General features: G+C 44.0%; 1 protein-coding gene across 1 annotated transcript in view; it reads left to right on the forward strand.

Moving 5' to 3' along the window:
* The window catches only part of LOC139546237 (FHF complex subunit HOOK-interacting protein 1B-like), a 78539-nt gene extending 67802 nt beyond the window's left edge, over positions 1-10737 (forward strand). Inside the window, exon 13 of the mRNA XM_071354373.1 lies at positions 3322-10737. Coding sequence (XP_071210474.1) covers positions 3322-3632 — 311 coding nt within the window. The 3' untranslated portion in view covers positions 3633-10737. The remainder of the gene's footprint in view (positions 1-3321) is intronic.
* Positions 10738-22376: the final 11639 nt, after the last annotated feature.

Here is a 22376-nt window from a genome sequence, read left to right on the forward strand (position 1 = left end):
GTTCTGGTTTAGCTGCTACTGTCTGGATGGTTCTGCTTTGGCTGCTACTGTCTGGATGGTTCTGCTTTGGCTGCTACTGTCTGGATGGTTCTGCTTTGGCTGCTACTGTCTGGATGGTTCTGCTTTGGCTGCTACTGTCTGGATGGTTCTGGTTTGGCTGCTACTGTCTGGATAGTTCTGGTTTGGCTGCTACTGTCTGGATAGTTCTGGTTTGGCTGCTACTGTCTGGATGGTTCTGGTTTGGCTGCTACTGTCTGGATGGTTCTGGTTTGGCTGCTACTGTCTGGATGGTTCTGGTTTGGCTGCTACTGTCTGGATGGTTCTGGTTTGGCTGCTACTGTCTGGATGGTTCTGGTTTGGCTGCTACTGTCTGGATGGTTCTGGTTTGCCTGCTACTGTCTGGATGGTTCTGGTTTGGCTGCTACTGTCTGGATGGTTCTGGTTTGGCTGCTACTGTCTGGATCGTTCTGGTTTGGCTGCTACTGTCTGGATGGTTCTGGTTTGGCTGCTACTGTCTGGATGGTTCTGGTTTGGCTGCTACTGTCTGGATGGTTCTGGTTTGGATGCTACTGTCTGGATGGTTCTGGTTTGGATGCTACTGTCTGGATGGTTCTGGTTTGGATGCTACTGTCTGGATGGTTCTGGTTTGGATGCTACTGTCTGAATGGTTCTGGTTTGGCTGCTACTGTCTGGATGGTTCTGCTTTGGCTGCTACTGTCTGGATAGTTCTGCTTTGGCTGCTACTGTCTGGATGGTTCTGGTTTGGCTGCTACTGTCTGGATAGTTCTGCTTTGGCTGCTACTGTCTGGATAGTTCTGCTTTGGCTGCTACTGTCTGGATGGTTCTGGTTTGGCTGCTACTGTCTGGATGGTTCTGGTTTAGCTGCTACTGTCTGGATAGTTCTGCTTTGGCTGCTACTGTCTGGATAGTTCTGGTTTGGCTGCTACTGTCTGGATAGTTCTGGTTTGGCTGCTACTGTCTGGATGGTTCTGGTTTGGCTGCTACTGTCTGGATGGTTCTGGTTTGGCTGCTACTGTCTGGATGGTTCTGGTTTGGCTGCTACTGTCTGGATGGTTCTGGTTTGGCTGCTACTGTCTGGATGGTTCTGGTTTGGCTGCTACTGTCTGGATGGTTCTGGTTTGGCTGCTACTGTCTGGATGGTTCTGGTTTGGCTGCTACTGTCTGGATGGCTCTGGTTTGGCTGCTACTGTCTGGATGGCTCTGGTTTGGCTGCTACTGTCTGGATGGTTCTGCTTTGGCTGCTACTGTCTGGATGGTTCTGGTTTAGCTGCTACTGTCTGGATAGTTCTGGTTTAGCTGCTACTGTCTGGATAGTTCTGGTTTAGCTGCTACTGTCTGGATGGTTCTGGTTTGGCTGCTACTGTCTGGGTGGTTCTGGTTTGGCTGCTACTGTCTGGATGGTTCTGGTTTGGATGCTACTGTCTGGATGGTTCTGGTTTGGATGCTACTGTCTGGATAGTTCTGGTTTGGCTGCTACTGTCTGGATAGTTCTGGTTTGGCTGCTACTGTCTGGATGGTTCTGGTTTGGCTGCTACTGTCTGGATAATTCTGGTTTGGCTGCTACTGTCTGGATAATTCTGGTTTGGCTGCTACTGTCTGGATGGTTCTGGTTTGACTGCTACTGTCTGGATGGTTCTGGTTTGGCTGCTACTGTCTGGATGGTTCTGGTTTGGCTGCTACTGTCTGGATGGTTCTGGTTTGGCTGCTACTGTCTGGATGGTTCTGGTTTGGCTGCTACTGTCTGGATGGTTCTGGTTTGGCTGCTACTGTCTGGATAGTTCTGGTTTGGCTGCTACTGTCTGAATGGTTCTGGTTTGGCTGCTACTGTCTGGATGGTTCTGGTTTGGCTGCTACTGTCTGGATGGTTCTGGTTTGGCTGCTACTGTCTGGATAGTTCTGGTTTGGCTGCTACTGTCTGGATGGTTCTGGTTAGGTGTGGCTGCAGCAGTCAGCCAAGTTGGTGCAGCTGGTCATCTGACACGGGTTATTACATCATCACTGTCTCTAGTGAACCAGTCTGGAACTGTGTTCTGGCCACATTAACAAGCACACACACTATTGACAAGGCACCTAATCTGTACCCATGTCTATATCTGCACGTTTTAGAGGTTTAAACTGACGTAACGGACCTGTTTTGAACTGACATAACGGACATGTTTTAAATGGACATTGCGGACCTGTTTTGAACTGACGTAACGGACCTGTTTTGAACTGACATAACGGACCTGTTTTGAACTGACATAACGGACCTGTTTTGAACTGACATAACGGACCTGTTTTGAACTGACACAACGGACCTGTTTTAAACTGACACGACGGACCTGTTTTAAACTGACACGACGGACCTGTTTTAAACTGACACGACGGACCTGTTTTAAACTGACACGACGGACCTGTTTTAAACTGACACGACGGACCTGTTTTAAACTGACACGACGGACCTGTTTTAAACTGACACGACGGACCTGTTTTAAACTGACACGACGGACCTGTTTTAAACTGACACGACGGACCTGTTTTAAACTGACACGACGGACCTGTTTTAAACTGACACGACGGACCTGTTTGAAACTGACACGACGGACCTGTTTGAAACTGACACGACGGACCTGTTTGAAACTGACACGACGGACCTGTTTGAAACTGACACGACGGACCTGTTTGAAACTGACACGACGGACCTGTTTGAAACTGACACGACGGACCTGTTTGAAACTGACACGACGGACCTGTTTGAAACTGACACGACGGACCTGTTTGAAACTGACACGACGGACCTGTTTGAAACTGACACGACGGACCTGTTTGAAACTGACACGACGGACCTGTTTGAAACTGACACGACGGACCTGTTTGAAACTGACACGACGGACCTGTTTGAAACTGACACGACGGACCTGTTTGAAACTGACACGACGGACCTGTTTGAAACTGACACGACGGACCTGTTTGAAACTGACACGACGGACCTGTTTGAAACTGTAAAAACTGACCTGTTTTAAACTGTAAAAAACTGACCTGTTTTAAACTGAAAAAACTGACCTGTTTTAAACTGAAAAAACTGACCTGTTTTAAACTGAAAAAACTGACCTGTTTTAAACTGAAAAAACTGACCTGTTTTAAAAACGGACTAGTTTATAACGGGCTTAACGGACCTGTTTTGAACGGGCTTAACGGACCTGTTTATAGCGGACTTAACGGACCTGTTTTAAACGGGCCACCTGTCCTGTCTGTCTGTTGTCAGTCTACCTGTCCTATCCTAACCACTTGCTATGCTGTGTGTTGCTGTCTCCTTTTCAGTGAAGAGCCGGAAACCTTCGCTTGGGGACCTGATCATGCGTCACACCAACAGCCCCACGCGGGCACGCCACGCCGCCCAGCTTGCCCTGGCCCACGTACGAGACGGAGGCCAATCGCTGCACAGTGCCCTGTTCCGGGGCGGGACTGGGGGAGGGGCGTCGGGGCTGGAGAAGCAGGCAGAGGCTCTGAGGGTGAAGAACGCCGTCTACTGCGCCGTCATCTTCTCCGAGTTCCTCAAGGAGTTGGCCGCTCTGGCCCAGGAGCACGCTGTCTCCATGCCTTTCCTCCAGAGCCACCACACTGAGGAGTGATGCTGTCTGTCTCCATGCCCTTCCTAAGGAGTGATGCTGTCTGTCTCCATGCCCTTCCTGAGGAGTGATGCTGTCTGTCTCCATGCCCTTCCTAAGGAGTGATGCTGTCTGTCTCCATGCCCTTTCTCCAGAGCCACCACTCTGAGGAGTGATGCTGTCTGTCTCCATGCCCTTCCTAAGGAGTGATGCTCCCAATTCTACACCATCCCCCCAATGTGTGGTCTTGCAGACTCTCCGTCATTGATTGAAAAGCATTGGCTTGACGGCCTTTCTTTCCCCACCATTTATATCTATGATGGAATGTGATCCGGGCAATGTCTGGGCCCATGTCCACAAAGTATCTCAAGAGTAGCATCCGTTTTAAACTTTTAGATCATATGGACAGGTCCTAGACAAGCACTCCTCCTCTGAGACACTTTGTGGATGTGGGTTCTTTCCTTGGTCCAGCTACCGTTTTACCCCCTCCCGCCTGCAGGGGGCAGAGGGGAGCACTGACAGGGCTGAGCGCTGCAGGGAAGAGACAAGAGGGAGACAAGGTTAATTCGGACAATGAGAAATCAAGAAGGGAATTGCAATTGCTATATGTGAAAGAGTATTAGGGGAGGGACTACATGACTCTTCTGTTATGATACTGTGCATATCATGTAAATAATATTTAGGTGGATATATACTATGAACGCTAACTCTCAGTACATGTGTAGATTTTGGAGGGTGGTCTGTAGTGTACGTGGTGCTGAGTCAGCTCTTTCCACTCTCCTCTCTTTTTAGTAAATTGTGCTCATTAGACATGTACCATCTTAAAGGAGAACAAGGGTTAAAGCTTCCGTCTTTTAGGAAATTAGGCGACAGCAACAAAAAAAAAAGCCCCCCAACTTTCATTTCGCTGTTCGGTACAGAGTTTACAGAACGCTGAAACTGATGAGTAATCTCCTGAAACCCAGTTCTGATTGGACAATATCGACTGTAGTGGACACAACAGGAAGGTAATTGGCCAATGGGCTCGGAGCATCTCAAGAAGACACATCTTTTGTTTTGTGTTTTGAAACGCATCACCTCAGAGTTGGAGATTTAACAAGAAGGGAGGGATGGGAGAGGAGACCAGAGGACAGAGATCCTCACCCCCTGTAACTGTACTGGAAAACGTGTTCATGTTTTATCATTATTATTTTCAATTGAATTGTATTATTTATTTTCTAAATGAAACCTTTTTAAGACATATCAATGCCATGTGGGTGTGGCAAAATCTCAACGTGTGTGTGTGTGTGTGTGTGAGTGTGAGTGTGTGTGTGTGTGTGTGTGTGAGAGGTGCATGTATTAGAGTGTCTCCCTTCTCAGAGGAACAATATCCAGTCAGTTGTCAGGCCTGCACCTGGTGTTGCCATGGGAAAGGTGTGTTTCTGTTCTGGTGTTGCCATGGGAAAGGTGTGTTTATGTTCTGGTGTTGCCATGGGAAAGGTGTGTTTATGTTCTGGTGTTGCCATAGGAAAGGTGTGTTTCTGTTCTGGTGTTGCCATGGGAAAGGTTTGTTTCTGTTCTGGTGTTGCCATGGGAAAGGTGTGTTTCTGTTCTGGTGTTGCCATAGGAAAGGTGTGTTTCTGTTCTGGTGTTGCCATGGGAAAGGTGTGTTTCTGTTCTGGTGTTGCCATGGGAAAGGTGTGTTTCTGTTCTGGTGTTGCCATGGGAAAGGTGTGTTTCTGTTCTGGTGTTGCCATGGGAAAGGTGTGTTTCTGTTCTGGTGTTGCCATGGGAAAGGTCTGTTTCTGTTCTGTTGTTGCCATGGGAAAGGTGTGTTTCTGTTCTGGTGTTGCCATGGGAAAGGTGTGTTTCTGTTCTGGTGTTGCCATGGGAAAGGTTTGTTTCTGTTCTGGTGTTGCCATGGGAAAGGTGTGTTTCTGTTCTGGTGTTGCCATGGGAAAGGTGTGTTTCTGTTCTGGTGTTGCCATGGGAAAGGTGTGTTTCTGTTCTGGTGTTGCCATGTGAAAGGTGTGTTTCTGTTCTGGTGTTGCCATGGGAAAGGTGTGTTTCTGTTCTGGTGTTGCCATGGGAAAGGTGTGTTTCTGTTCTGGTGTTGCCATGTGAAAGGTGTGTTTCTGTTCTGGTGTTGCCATGGGAAAGGTGTGTTTCTGTTCTGGTGTTGCCATGGGAAAGGTGTGTTTCTGTTCTGGTGTTGCCATGGGAAAGGTGTGTTTCTGTTCTGGTGTTGCCATGGGAAAGGTTTGTTTCTGTTCTGGTGTTGCCATGGGAAAGATGCTCAGAAGGTTTAAAGTTGTGTTGTGGGACTGAGGTAGGAAAGGCTAGTCAGAGCGCTATATTACACAGCAGGATCGATGAGTTAACCAGCTAACTTCATAAACAACCAGAAATACCTAGAAATGTTCTTCCTCATTGAAGACCTGCTCTGGAATTTAGGTAACTACCAAATATCTCTTAAAACTCCTACTTTGGTCTGGATGTGTCATTGTGTACTGCTGAAATGCAGAATTACTATTTTACCTCAATTAGTCACAGAAAGCGACTGTTTTTATGGAATTATAATTTTATTTAACCTTTATTTAACTAGGCAAGTCAGTTAAGAACAAATTCTTATTTACAATGACTGCCTACCAAAAGGCAGAAGGCCTCCTGCGAGGACGAGGAATTACAAATAAATTAAATGAAATAAAAAATCTATGACAAAACACACATCACGACAAGAGACACAACTCTACACTACATAAAGAGAGACCTAAGACAACAACATAGCATGGCAGCAACACATGACAACACAGCATGGTAGCAACACAACATGACAACAACATGGTAGCATCACAACATGGCAGCAGCACAAAACAGGGTGCAAACATTATAGGGCACAGACAGCAGCACAAAGGGCAAGAAGATAGAGACAACAATACATCACGCAAAGCAGCCACAACTGTCAGTAAGAGTCCATGATTGAGTCTTTGAATGAAGAGATTGAGATAAAACTGTCCAGTTTGAGTGTTTGTTGCGGCTCGTTCCAGTCGCTAGCTGCAGAGAACTGAAAAGAGGAGCGACCCAGGGATGTGTGTGCTTTGGGGACCTTTAACAGAATGTGACTGGCAGAACGGGTGTCGTATGTGCTGAGAGAAGGACAGTGCACCGTCTAGCCATACTCCCAAGTACTTGTATGAGGTGACTACCTCAACTTCTAAACCCTCAGAGATAGTATGGAAGCTGTTCTGCACCATTTTCTCCCCCTAGCAAGTTGAGTTGTGAGTTTTTGCTTGTTGAATCCATTGCAAGCTTTTCTTTCTAAAATAAAAATTTAAAAAGTTATTTCAGAAAAGTAAAGGAAATTTAGCTGGCTAACTCAATGCTCCTGCTTTATAGTATACCCTCGCAGTAGTCTGAGAGAGACTGGGAGAAAACAGTGCTTGGTGCGTTCAACTTCCCTCCTTTCTGAACTTTCTGTTGGGTTCGATGGTTTCCTCAGGACAGGAGATATTGGTTTAATGTGCCTACTACGGTTTATCACAGTCACTTCTTGTTCGCATGAACTAATCGGAAATTCCCGTCCATCAAATCTGTTGTTGTGTGCGTGAGATACACTCAAGTCTAAAATAACCAACCCGTTTTGTCTCTGAAAACCCTGAGAGAAAATAGTCCTTCACCCTCCACCCCTGGAATATAGAACACTAGACCCAACAAGCACTGATGTCCTTGGAACTAGCCTGTATTAAACACTGATGCTAAACTTGACGTATTAGTTCATATACAGAGATAATATACAGAGCTAAAAACTAATTATTTTTTGTCTCTGAGATACTTAAGTAAAGCAGGAAGGGAAACCTAGTGTGTAGGAACTTTGACCGTGTCTGTTGCAGTGGATCACATATTTCAGGGTCTCCCAACTGACGGCCCGGTTCTATTTGTCCCCCCCCACCCAGTTTTCTGAGCAAAATGTTAGTTTTTTTATTTATTTTTTTATTAACGCCATCCGCTCAAGAAAAAAATTGTTCCGCGTATGAATCTGGTTTATGATCCCTGACATATTTACTAATAACTTTGACCGACATATTTATTAGAAACTTTGACCGTTGCGGTGGATCACATATTTATTAGAAACTTTGACCGCGTCAGTGTTGCGGTAGATCACATATTTATTAGTATGTGTCATGTTGAGAAGCTAGCTAGCTGTGCCCACGCAGTGTTTTTAAGTTTTGCCAAGACACTTTAATCACTTTAATTTAAGTTTTTATTAAAACTGTTGCAGTTGTTTTAAGCGTGTGTGTGTGTGTGTGTGTGTGTGTGCACGTGAAAGTCCATCTCTAACCCAGCCTCTCTTGTCATTGGCTTTACACATACTTTCCACATTCTCCCTGGTCGATCAGTGAAACAACATGTTTTTGCCATTATGTTAGGAAATCTAGATCAGAACTGAAATGTATATGCCAAATTATTAACATATATTCTTCAAGTCACCCCTCACAGCTTCAACCACCTCCAATGTGATCAAATAACTCTTCTCTAGGAAGACCTACACGGGTCAGATATTTGCAGAAGACATGTCTGGGATATCCCATGATCCCCTTTAATTTGGCCATTCAAAAAAAATTATAATAATAATAATTGTGCAACTTAACATGTTTATTTTTATTGATTTATCACAAAATGCCGTTTTTAAAGCAGGTCCCATTTTACAGATGACGTAGAACATGTTCTGTATTAACATTTCTCACTATTTAAGGTTGTAATGATTCATTTAAATCAGTCAATTCGTCTGATTTATTGTTTTTATGCAGAAAATTATACATTTTACATGAAGACTCACTTGTATGAATCATTTCCTGTGGAGGAAAAAGAAATGCTGAATTTTAAAGTTTTAACAGTTGGTACTCACTGACCTTTTTTATCATACCATTACCTGTTCTATTGAAACATCCAATCCACAAGCCATGCAAATCTACCATAAGCAATCATACGTTATGTAATGCCAAGTAGGTATACTGATGCATATACAAACACTAAACTATCTTCAGTTGATTTGATGGACTGACTGACTGACTGATTGGTTGGTGGATTGACTGATTGACTGACTGATTGGTTGGTGGATTGACTGATTGACTGACTGATTGGTTGGTGGATTGACTGACTGACTGACTGATTGGTTGGTGGATTGACTGACTGACTGACTGATTGGTTGGTGGACTGACTGACTCAGAGCTGCGGGGTACAGTCAGTGGCTGGATCTGGTGGGGTTACCATGGTAAACTTTTACAAATGAAAACACTAAGACATTCAAGCAACCGTTTCAATTGTATTGATTGATGTTTTGTGAGTGTGTTCAACTCTTCACGTGCGTGTGTGAGAGAGAGAGAAGTAGTCTTCCTCAGCCATGCACCTCTTTCCCCATTACAGCCATCTCTCTGGAACTGCTAGCCAGCCACTCCATATGTCTCCCCACCGTCCAGCTTTTAATAAGATCTCCAATATTATTGTCATGAGAGATGTTGGAGAGATGTCATGAGTTCCTGGTATGTTAACTGTTGGTCATATTCAAACTGTTGGAGAGATGTCATGAGTTCCTGGTATGTTAACTGTTGGTCATATTCAAACTGTTGGAGAGATGTCATGAGTTCCTGGTATGTTAACTGTTGGTCATATTCAAACTGTTGCAGAGATGTCATGAGTTCCTGGTATGTTAACTGTTGGTCATATTCAAACTGTTGCAGAGATGTCATGAGTTCCTGGTATGTTAACTGTTGGTCATATTTATACCATGTGGCAACTGTTCCAACTGACTAGAAATCGTGAGAAAGCGGAACAACACTCTATGACATCATGAACTGATCATGTAATCAATAATCATATGATGTTTACGGAGTTATGGTTGTCATGTTATCATTTTGATTTATTAAAGGGATATTGCAAGATTTTGTCAATTGGGCCCTTTATCAACTTACCCAGAGTCCGAAGCATGTAAATACAATTTTAATGAAATGACTTCTTAACTTCCTTCATGCTGAATGCAGAGACATGAAAATGGTATCCGTTAACTCATCTGACTCTGAGGAAGTCGAGAAAATGAATTGACAAAATCTCACCCTATCACTTTTTAAGTTTTGTTTTATGTATCTCATCTCTTCTTTCCTAATTTTGTTTCTGCGTTGTGAAACTAAGGATAGACTTGCCCAGAGATTATTATGTCTCCTGGAATCTATGCAAACATGCTTCGGTTGAAACGGGAGATGGACTGAGTTCATCTCTAAATAATGTAGAAACCAACCAATGGGTCTTTATAAATACAGGCGCCTATAAATTAATCAACTGGACTGAATGAATTACACGCAAAATGAAGAATGTTGTAATAAATATTTTTATATAATTAAAAGTTTTAAAAAAGGGCATGTTTTTTTTTTTTTTTTAATTTATAAATGTTTGACCTGTCAATATGGATTGTGTCCAGTATAAGTGTACAAAACATTAGGAACACGTCGTCTTTCCATGACATAGAATGACCAGGTGAATCCAGGTGGAAGATAAATACACAACGCAGAGACAGAGGACAGAGGTTTTTCTGTAATAGGGGATTAATGCAGAGACATGGGAGGAATTTGTCTATATATTGAGTCTGAAATAGGATCCTTTGTTATTCGGCCATTGGCTCAGTTTTATGGCAAGGAATTCTAATTGGTCAACCACAGGCTAGGGCTGGGTTATAAAACATCATACCGTCCCTTTGTTCTGGGGAGAGAATCACAGGAGAGAATCACTGAGGACCGGGAAGGAACGACCATCTACCTCTCAGCGTAACATCTATGATTTGTCCTCTTTGAATAAACCGATTTTCCTCCCCCTGATTTGCTTTGGGGTTTGTGTTATTGAAGAATAACATCAACTGCTAACCACTGGTATTTATTTTTTGTGGCTTTTTCTCTCCAGTTATTATTTTTAATTTCTGAGCATCTGACACCCCCACATGAAGTTTCTGTACAGATGAATACACAGCTGCTACCAAAATAGGTACTGTAGGTCCTCGGTCTAAAGTAGTTTTGTAGCAGCTTGCCACTTTAGATATTTTGCGTTTCCTGTCTTTCACTCTTTTCTTCTTCTTTTTAGTAATGTATTCTCCTTTTAGATGAATGTGTGTCGGCACTCTTATCTCACAGCGCAACATTCTATAGATAATTGACTCTCAAACTCTTCCTTATTAGCCTAGCTCAGAGCTAGAATGATTCGGAAAGTATTCAGACCCCTTGACATTTTCCACATTTTGTTAATTTACATCCTTACTAAAAATATATATATATTAAATTGTTGTTTTTCCTCATCAATCTACACACAATACCCCATAATGACAAAGTCAAAAAAATGGTTTTCAGAATTTTTTCTAATTTATTATAAAAAAGAAATAAAATGGAAAAGAAATAGTATTCAGACCCTTTACTCTGTACTTTGTTGATGCACATTTGGCAGCGATTACAGCCCATTTTTCTCTGCAGATCCTCTCAAGCTCTGTCAGGTTGGATGGGGAGCGTTGCTGCACAGCTATTTTCAGGTCTCTCCACAGATGTTCGATCAGGTTCAAGACTCTGGCTGGACCACTCAAGGACATTCAGAGACTTGTCCCAAAGCCACTCCTGTGTTGTCTTGGCTGTGTGCTTAGGGTCGTTGTGCTGTTGGAAGGTGAACCTTCACCCCAGTCTGAGGTCCTCAGCGCTCTGGAGCAGGTTTTCTTCAAGGATCTCTCTGTACTTTACTCTGTTCATCTTTCCCTCGATCCTGACTAGTCTCCCAGTCTCTGCCGCTGAAAAACATCCACACAGCATGATGCTGCCCCCACCATGCTTCACCGTAGGGATGGTGCCAGGTTTCCTCTAGACATGACGCTTGGCATTCAGGCCAAAGGGTTAAATCTTAGGAGACTAGAGTCTTTAGGTGCCTTTTGGCAAACTCCAAGCGGGCTGTGGTGCCTTTTACTGAGGAGTGGCTTAAGTCTGGCCACTCTACCATAAACACAGAGAAACTCTGGAGCTCTGTCAGAATGACCATCGGGTTCTTGGTCACCTCCCTGACCAAGGCCCTTCTCCCCCGATTGCTCACTTTGGCTGGGCGGCCAGCTCTGTATATTGAACTTGTTCACCTCCACCTCAGTTCAGTCTGCCCAGGTAGCTGGATCAGGTAGGTGTTCTCTAGTATCATGGGACTAGGGTGGATGAGCTCTCATCACCACCACCACATGGGAACAGTCCCACAGGTGATATATTACAGCTTTAGGTTTCTGCTACCTACAGTACCTACCCAGAAGGCAATATACAGAGAGGAATCTTGGAGTGAAATATCAGTATATCTATAAATAATTTATACATATACACTGAGTGTACAAAACATTAGGAACACCTTCCTAATAATGAGTTGCACTCCCTTTTGCCCTTAGAAGAGCCTCAATTTCGTCCAAGGCATGGATTCTTCAAGGTGTCGAAAGCGTATCCACAGGGATGCTGGCCAATGTTGACTCTGTTGTGTCAAGTTGGCTGAATGTGTTTTGTGTGGTGGACCATTCTTGATACACAAAGGAAACTGTTGAGCGTTATAAACCCAGCAGCATTGCAGTTCTTGACACAAAACAGTGTGCCTGGCACCTACTACCATACCCTGTTCAAAGGCACTTAAATTGTTTGTCTTGCCCGTTCACCTTCTGAATGGCACACATTTAGCCTATAGTTTGTTACAGGGATTGATGGGATATTTTATCAAGCAATCCAGTCTCTTCAAAAAAGTATCAATTGCTTGTGTGCGTGTTAATGAATATCGTTCAGATTGGTTTCACCACACCCTCGGGTTTAAAACAAGGAAATGCCTTCTCACCGACTTTGTTTGCTTTGTTTATAATTGATTTGGCAAAATAAATTAAACGGATAAATATTTTGAGTAAGATATGATGATGATAAAATGCTAAGTATCCTTTTATATACTGATGATATTATTTAGACGGCGGGAACTGAACAAGACCTGCAGAACATGTTATTATGTGCTGTCTGTTTGGTGTAAAAGATGGAGACTCATGATCAACCAGACTAAAACACAGATAATGACTTGGTGTAAAAGATGGAGACTCATGATCAACCAGACTAAAACACAGATAATGACTTGGTGTAAAAGATGGAGACTCGTGATCAACCAGACTAAAACACAGATAATGACTTGGTGTAAAATCAAATCAAGTTTATTTTATATAGTCCTTCGTACATCAGCTAATATCTCGAAGTACTGTACAGAAACCCAGCCTAAAACCTCAAACAGCAAGCAATGCAGGTGTAGAAGCACGGTGGCTGGGAAAAACTCCCTAGAAAGGCCAAAACCTAGGAAGAAACCTAGAGAGGAACCAGGCTATGAGGGGTGGCCAGTCCTCTTCTGGCTGTGCCGGGTGGAGATTATAACAGAACATGGCCAAGATGTTCAAAATGTTCATAAATGACCAGCATGGTCAAATAATAATCAGGAATAAATGTCAGTTGGCTTTTCATAGCCGATCATTAAGAGTTGAAAACAGCAGGTCTGGGACAGGTAGCACGTCCGGTGGACGCTAAAAGATGGAGACCAATGATTAACCAGACTAAAACACAGATAATGACTTGGTGTAAAAGATGGAGACTCATGATCAACCAGACTAAAACACAGATAATGACTTGGTGTAAAAGATGGAGACCAATGATTAACCAGACTAAAACACAGATAATGACTTGGTGTAAAAGATGGAGACACAGGATTAACCAGACTAAAACACAGATAATGACTTGGTGTAAAAGATGGAGACACAGGATTAACCAGACTAAAACACAGATAATGACTTGGTGTAAAAGATGGAGACACAGGATTAACCAGACTAAAACACAGATAATGACTTGGTGTAAAAGATGGAGACACAGGATTAACCAGACTAAAACACAGATAATGACTTGGTGTAAAAGATGGAGACTCATGATCAACCAGACTAAAACACAGATAATGACTTGGTGTAAAAGATGGAGACACAGGATTAACCAGACTAAAACACAGATAATGACTTGGTGTAAAAGATGGAGACACAGGATTAACCAGACTAAAACACAGATAATGACTTGGTGTAAAAGATGGAGACACAGGATCAACCAGACTAAAACACAGATAATGACTTGGTATAAAAGATGGAGACACAGGATTAACCAGACTAAAACACAGATAATGACTTGGTGTAAAAGATGGAGACACAGGATCAACCAGACTAAAACACAGATAATGACTTGGTATAAAAGATGGAGACCAATGATCAACCAGACTAAAACACAGATAATGACTTGGTATAAAAGATGGAGACCAATGATTAACCAGACTAAAACACAGATAATGACTTGGTATAAAAGATGGAGACCAATGATTAACCAGACTAAAACACAGATAATGACTTGGTGTAAAAGATGGAGACACAGGATTAACCAGACTAAAACACAGATAATGACTTGGTGTAAAAGATGGAGACCAATGATTAACCAGACTAAAACACAGATAATGACTTGGTATAAAAGATGGAGACCAATGATTAACCAGACTAAAACACAGATAATGACTTGGTGTAAAAGATGGAGACCAATGATTAACCAGACTAAAACACAGATAATGACTTGGTGTAAAAGATGGAGACCAATGATTAACCAGACTAAAACACAGATAATGACTTGGTGTAAAAGATGGAGACCAATGATTAACCAGACTAAAACACAGATAATGACTTGGTATAAAAGATGGAGACCAATGATTAACCAGACTAAAACACAGATAATGACTTGGTATAAAAGATGGAGACACAGGATTAACCAGACTAAAACACAGATAATGACTTGGTATAAAAGATGGAGACCAATGATTAACCAGACTAAAACACAGATAATGACTTGGTATAAAAGATGGAGACACAGGATTAACCAGACTAAAACACAGATAATGACTTGGTATAAAAGATGGAGACCAATGATTAACCAGACTAAAACACAGATAATGACTTGGTATAAAAGATGGAGACACAGGATTAACCAGACTAAAACACAGATAATGACTTGGTATAAAAGATGGAGACCAATGATTAACCAGACTAAAACACAGATAATGACTTGGTATAAAAGATGGAGACACAGGATTAACCAGACTAAAACACAGATAATGACTTGGTATAAAAGATGGAGACACAGGATTAACCAGACTAAAACACAGATAATGACTTGGTATAAAAGATGGAGACCAATGATTAACCAGACTAAAACACAGATAATGACTTGGTATAAAAGATGGAGACCAATGATTAACCAGACTAAAACACAGATAATGACTTTCAGAAAACCAGCTACTGGGGGATGTGTTTTTCAGTGTTTTGGTGAAAACAGAGTTTACTAGCAATTATAAATATTTTGGGATTTTTATTGATGAACATATGACCTTTCTATAAACATCTGTCCTGGCTGACAGGAAGTAGAGTTCTTGGGGGAGTTAAAGGAAAAAGAAAACCACTCAAAGGTATTGGTTATGCTACGTATTCCAGACTGTATCAGACATGCGTCCTGTTCTGGACTATTCAGCAGGAGTGTGGGGTGCTAAGAGGTATTTTAAAAACAAACACGCCCATAACAGAGCAGTACGTTACTTTTTAGGGGTTCACAAGTTTGCACCTGTACTTGCAATAACAGGGGACATGGGCTGGGAACCCTGTGAGGTGAGATGGAAGGTGTGTATGGAGAGATTTTAGAATAGACTGTTGGATATGCCAACTGCCAGAATAGCTAGTCACGTTTTTCAATGGGATCTATCCATAGGGGGAGCCTGGGCAACTGTCTGACTGAACATCTGTATGAAAACCAAATTAAGGGGGACATAGATATGATAGGGGGGGGGGGGGGGGGGGTGGTATACAGAAGATAGCCCTATTTGGTAAAAGACCAAGTCCATATTATGGCAGGAACAGCTCAAATAAGCAAAGAGAAACGACAGTCCATCAGTACTTTAAGACATGAAGGTCAGTCAATACAGAACATTTCAAGAACTTTGAAAGTTTCTTCAAGTGCAGTTGCAAAAACCTTCAAGATCTATGATGAAGCTGGCTCTCATGAGGACCGCCAAAGGAAAGGAAGACCCAGAGTTACCTCTGCTGCAGAGGATAAGTTCATTAAAGTTACCAGCCTTAGAAATTGCAGCCCAAATAAATGCTTCAGTGTTCAAGTAACAGACATCTCAACATCAACTGTTCAGAGGAGACTGTGAATCAGGCCTTCATGGTCGAATTGCTGCAAAGAAACCACTACTAAAGGACACCTATAAGAAAGAAGAGACTTGCTTGGTCCAAGAAACATGAACAATGGACATTAGACCGGTGGAAATGTGTCTTTTGGTCTGGAGTCCAAATTGGTACGTTTCGGTTCCAACTGCCGTGTCTTTGTGAAACGCAGTATGGCTGAACGGATGGTCTCCGCATGTGTATTTCCCACCGTGAAGCACGGAGGAGGAGGTGTGATGGTGTATTTCCCACCGTGAAGCATGGAGGAGGAGGTGTGATGATGTGGTTCCCCCCGTGAAGCATGGGGGAGGAGGTGTGATGGTGTATTTCCCACCGTGAAGCATGGAGGAGGAGGTGTGATGATGTAGTTCCCCCCGTGAAGCATGGAGGAGGAGGTGTGATGGTGTATTTCCCACCGTGAAGCATGGAGGAGGAGGTGTGATGGTGTGGTTCCCACCGTGAAGCATGGAGGAGGAGGTGTGATGATGTGGTTCCCCCCGTGAAGCATGGAGGAGGAGGTGTGATGGTGTATTTCCCACCGTGAAGCACGGAGGAGGAGGTGTGATGGTGTGGTTCCCACCGTGAAGCACGGAGGAGGAGGTGTGATGATGTGGGTGTGCTTGCTGGTGACACTGTGATTTATTTAGAATTCAAGGCACACTTAACCAGCATGGTTACCACAGCATTCTGCAGCGATACGCCATCCCATCTGGTTTGGGCTTAGTGGGACTCTCATTTGTTTTTCAACTGGACAATGATTTTTTCAACTGTACAACACACATCTAGGCTGTGCAAGGGCTATTTTACCAAGAAGGAGAGTGATGGAGTGCTGCATCAGATGACCTGGCCTACACAATCGCCCGACCTCAACCAAATTGAGATGGTTTGGGATGAGTTGGACCGCAGAGTGAAGGATAAGCAGCCAGCAAGTGCTCAGCATATGTGGGAACTCCTTCAAGACGGTTGGAAAAGCATTACAAGTGAAGCTGTTTGAGAGATTGCCAAGAGTGTGCAAAGCTGTCATAAAGGCAAAGGGTGGCTATTTGAAGAATCTCAAATATAAAATATATTTGTATTTGTTTAACACTTTTTTTAGTTACTACATGATTCCATATGTGTTATTTCATAGTGTTGATGTCTTCACTATTATTCTACAATGTAGAAAATAGTTTTAAAAAATAAAGAAAATCCCTTGAATGAGTAGGTGTGTCCAAACTTTTGACTGGTAATGTAGGTATATTATTTTACTGCTCTAAGGATGTAATTATTGTTTGGATAACCTTACTTACTATTATGTATAGATAGTTTTTTTCACTCTTTATATGATGCGCAATGCAGAGAACGCCGGAAGAAAAATTATTATTTAATTACCATAGTGAATTATTGTAATGTTTGTTGATGTGTCAATTAATCCCATAAGCAATGGGTTGCCAATTGCCGATCATACATACACAATCCATGTCTCAATTGTTTCGAGGCTTAAACATCCTTTCACCTCTCTCCTCCCCTTCATCTACACTGATTTTAAGTGGATTTAACAAGTGACATCAATAAGGGATCATTAGCTTTCACCTGGATTCACCTGGTCAGTCTGTGTCATGGGAAAGAGCAGGTGTTCCTAATATTTTGTACACTCAGTATATTGACTGTATGTTAACTTATACAGTCAATATACTGTGTGTACAAAACATTAGGAACACGTCGTCTTTCCATGACATAGATTGACCAGGTGAATCCAGCTGAAAGCTATGATCTCTTATTGATGTCTGGCAGGATCTAAAACAACTAGTTATTTCTTCCCTGTAGATTTCCACCGTGTTGATTTTACACTTTTAGAATTCATCTGAGAGGTCAAAGGTGATGAGACTACATTAAGGAGAATGCACTAAAGGATGAAGCACTTTGGATAAAAGCATCTGCTAAATGTCATATATTAGCATTTCTATATATAAGATATAGACTAGGTAGGGACAGAAGTGTGACGGATATCGTAAATCGTGCACAGAACATTCAGTGCCCACTCAACCACCCACACACTCATTGAATGCCAAGTGGAGACGGCTTCAAAGGATGATGGTCTACTTGTCTAGATGCAGTGGCTCATAGTGGGGTGCAGCGACCGACCGGCCGGCAAGGGGTGTGATTGGCCGAGGCCACTGACAGGAAGTTTCTGTTAAACTAATCAAACGGAAATAGGATCTGCGTCTCAAATGGCACCCTATTCCCTACATAGTGCACTACTTTTGACCAGGGCTCCCTATGGCCCCTGGTCAAAAGTAGTACACTATATAGGGAATAGGGTGCCATAGGGCTCTGGTCAAAAGTAGTGCACCATGTAGGGAATAGGGTGCCATGGGGCTCTGGTCAAAAGTAGTGCACTATGTAGGGAATAGGGTGCCATAGGGCTCTGGTCACAAGTAGTGCACTATGTAGGGAATAGGGTGCCATGGGGCTCTGGTCACAAGTAGTGCACTATGTAGGGAATAGGGTGCCATTTGAGACGCAGTCCCTAGATGTTAATCAAACCTGTTTCTGCTGGTGTGATGTGGGTTATCTGGTGTGATGTGGGTTATCTGGTGTGATGTGGGTTATCTGGTGTGATGTGGGTTATCTGGTGTGATGTGGGTTATCTGGTGTGGGTTATCTGGTGTGGGTTATCTGGTGTGGGTTATCTGGTGTGATGTGGGTTATCTGGTGTGATGTGGGTTATCTGGTGTGATGTGGGTTATCTGGTGTGATGTGGGTTATCTGGTGTGATGTGGGTTATCTGGTGTGATGTGGGTTATCTGGTGTGGGTTATCTGGTGTGATGTGGGTTATCTGGTGTGATGTGGGTTATCTGGTGTGATGTGGGTTATCTGGTGTGATGTGGGTTATCTGGTGTGATGTGGGTTATCTGGTGTGGGTTATCTGGTGTGATGTGGGTTATCTGGTGTGATGTGGGTTATCTGGTGTGATGTGGGTTATCTGGTGTGATGTGGGTTATCTGGTGTGATGTGGGTTATCTGGTGTGGGTTATCTGGTGTGATGTGGCTTATCTGGTGTGATGTGGGTTATCTGGTGTGGGTTATCTCTGTTATTGTCCCTTATCTTTTATTCCTCTCTGTCTCTTTCTTTCTCCTCTTTCTCTCTCTCTCTGTCCCTCTCCTCTTTTTCTATATATCTGTCTTTCTCTCTATCCATCTATCGCTCTATCTCTCCCTCCTCCTCCCTCCCTCCTTCACATTCTCCATGGGTGTTTGATGAATCTGAGTCAGAGAGAGAGAAGACATGACCAGCTGCTGTACATTTAAGTCCCCAAGATCAAGGACTGCTGTACATTTAAGTCCCCAAGACCAAGGACTTTACAGACACGCTGCAATTAATAAAAATGCCTAGTTCAACAATAAATTGACTACACTCTCAAAGGAATCGTCCTTGGAATCTCAGAACAGGAACATTTTGTCTGTGTGACTAGATAACTGTAAAGGTTGGTGTAGATTACCAATATCCGTGTCTTGTGGTGTATTATAATAAACTGCGGATGGAATACAGCATTGCTCATCTGTCAATTTCAATTTAATTGGATTTTAACCCTGAGAGACCAATGTCTTTTCCTCACACTCCTCTCCTCCCCCTCTCCCCCTCTACCTATCAGCCCCCTTCCTCCCTTCCTTTCCTCCTCCCTCTCCTCCCCCTCTCCTCCCTCCTCTCCTCCCTTCCTTCCTTTCCTCCTCCCTCTCCCTCAGCTTTCCTCCTCCTCTTCCTCCTCCAGGGGCAGCAGGGCCTCGCTGGAGATCTCCTGCGCCTCCTGGTAGTCTGTCACCTTGCGGTGCTGGTGTTGCTCCTTGCTGGGAGACGGGTCCGGCAGGTGGAGGGCCGAGCTGGACAGGGAGATTATGGAGGGGTGGGAGAAGTTGAACGCTGGAGGGGGGAAAACGGGAGGAAGGTGGTTATAAATTGATCTGAATTGGAAAGTAAGGGAAGAGTGTGCATTGTGTTTGTGGCATGAAATGGGATGGGAGAAGTTGAACGTTGGAGGTGGGAGATCAGGAAGGGAGGTAAAGGAGGTTTATTATCAAGAGGTATAAAAGGCACATTATTTGCATATATCACTTCATTGGACAACAGAGTGGAGGTTAGCTCACCAAACTGGGAGAGCAGGCCCATCATCTTGGGCTCAGACACCGGTCTACCTGCTACCAGAGACGCATAGTCCGGGGAGTCGAACTTGGCCCACCTGGCCTTGGGGTGTAGGTAGCTGCCTTCCCAGCCGTCACACACCTCCACCAGGCCCGAGGGAGAGACAGAGAGCCTGAGGCAGGAGAAGGCCAAAGGGGTGTTGGGCCCCAGCCTCAGCTCTGTCCTCCTCTCCATTCCCAGCACACGCAGTTTGGCATCAGAGCTGCAGTACACCTCGCTCACCTGGAACCAAGAGATAGAAAGAGATTAGACCAGGGCTCTCCAACACTGTTCCTGAGAGCTAGCGTCCTGTAGGTTTACACTCCAACCCTTTTCCTGACAGCTAGCGTCCTGTAGGTTTACACTCCAACCCTGTTCCTGACAGCTAGCGTCCTGTAGGTTTACACTCCAACCCTGTTCCTGACAGCTAGCGTCCTGTAGGTTTACACTCCAACCCTGTTCCTGACAGCTTGCGTCCTGTAGGTTTACACTCCAACCCTGTTCCTGGAGAGCTCCTGTCCTGTAGGTTTACACTCCAACCCTTTTCCTGACAGCTAGTGTCCTGTAGGTTTACTCTCCAACCCTTTTCCTGACAGCTAGTGTCCTGTAGGTTTACACTCCAACCCTGTTCCTGACAGCTAGCATCCTGTAGGTTTACACTCCAACCCTTTTCCTGAGAGCTAGCGTCCTGTAGGTTTACACTCCAACCCTTTTCCTGACAGCTAGCGTCCTGTAGGTTTACACTCCAACCCTTTTCCTGACAGCTAGTGTCCTGTAGGTTTACACTCCAACCCTGTTCCTGACAGCTAGCATCCTGTAGGTTTACACTCCAACCCTTTTCCTGAGAGCTAGCGTCCTGTAGGTTTACACTCCAACCCTTTTCCTGACAGCTAGCGTCCTGTAGGTTTACACTCCAACCCTGTTCCTGGAGAGCTCCTGTCCTGTAGGTTTACACTCCAACCCTGTTCCTGGAGAGCTCCTGTCCTGTAGGTTTACACTCCAACCCTGTTCCTGGAGAGCTCCTGTCCTATAGGTTTACACTCCAACCCTGTTCCTGACAGCTAGTGTCCTGTAGGTTTACACTCCAACCCTGTTCCTGACAGCTAGCGTCCTGTAGGTTTACACTCCAACCCTTTTCCTGAGATCTAGCATCCTGTAGGTTTACACTCCAACCCTTTTCCTGAGATCTAGCATCCTGTAGGTTTACACTCCAACCCTGTTCCTGACAGCTAGCGTCCTGTAGGTTTACACTCCAACCCTTTTCCTGAGATCTAGCATCCTGTAGGTTTACACTCCAACCCTTTTCCTGAGATCTAGCATCCTGTAGGTTTACACTCCAACCCTGTTCCTTACAGCTAGCGTCCTGTAGGTTTACACTCCAACCCTTTTCCTGACAGCTAGCGTCCTGTAGGTTTACACTCCAACCCTGTTCCTGGAGAGCTCCTGTCCTTCCTGAGATCTAGCATCCTGTAGGTTTACACTCCAACCCTGTTCCTGACAGCTAGCGTCCTGTAGGTTTACACTCCAACCCTTTTCCTGAGATCTAGCATCCTTTAGGTTTACACTCCAACCCTTTTCCTGAGAGCTAGCGTCCTGTAGGTTTACACTCCAACCCTGTTCCTGAGAGCTAGTGTCCTGTAGTTTTACATTCCGACCCTGTTCCTAACAGCTAGCGTCCTGTAGGTTTACACCAGGGCTCTCCAAACCTGTTCCCGGAGAGCTACCTTCCTGTAGGTTTACACTCCGACCCTGTTCCTGGAGAGCTAGCGTCCTGTAGGTTTACACTCCAACCCTGTTCTTGGAGAGCTAGCGTCCTGTAGGTTTACACTCCGACCCTGTTCCCGAGAACTAGATTTCTGTAGATTTACACCAGTGCTCTCCAAACCTGTCCTTGGGGAGTTAGCGTCCTGTAGGTTTTTGGACCCTAATCTAGCGCACCTGATTCTAATAATTAGCTGTATGATAAACTGGATTGGGTTAATTACAACGGGTTGGAGCTAAAACCTACAAGAAGGTATCTCTCCAGGAACAGGGTTAGAGTGAAACCCCTACATGATGGAAGCTCTCCAGGAACAGGGTTGGAGTGAAACCCCTACATGATGGAAGCTCTCCAGGAACAGGGTTGGAGTGAAACCCTACATGATGTTAGATCTCAGGAAAAGGGTTGGAGTGAAACCCCTACATGATGGAAGCTCTCCAGGAACAGGGTTGGAGCTAAAACCTACAAGAAGGTATCTCTCCAGGAACAGGGTTGGAGTGAAACCCCTACATGATGGAAGCTCTCCAGGAACAGGGTTGGAGTGAAAACCCTACATGATGGAA

The sequence above is a fragment of the Salvelinus alpinus genome, chromosome 20 (assembly GCF_045679555.1).
Source record: "Salvelinus alpinus chromosome 20, SLU_Salpinus.1, whole genome shotgun sequence".
NCBI classification, from domain to species: Eukaryota; Metazoa; Chordata; class Actinopteri; order Salmoniformes; family Salmonidae; genus Salvelinus; species Salvelinus alpinus.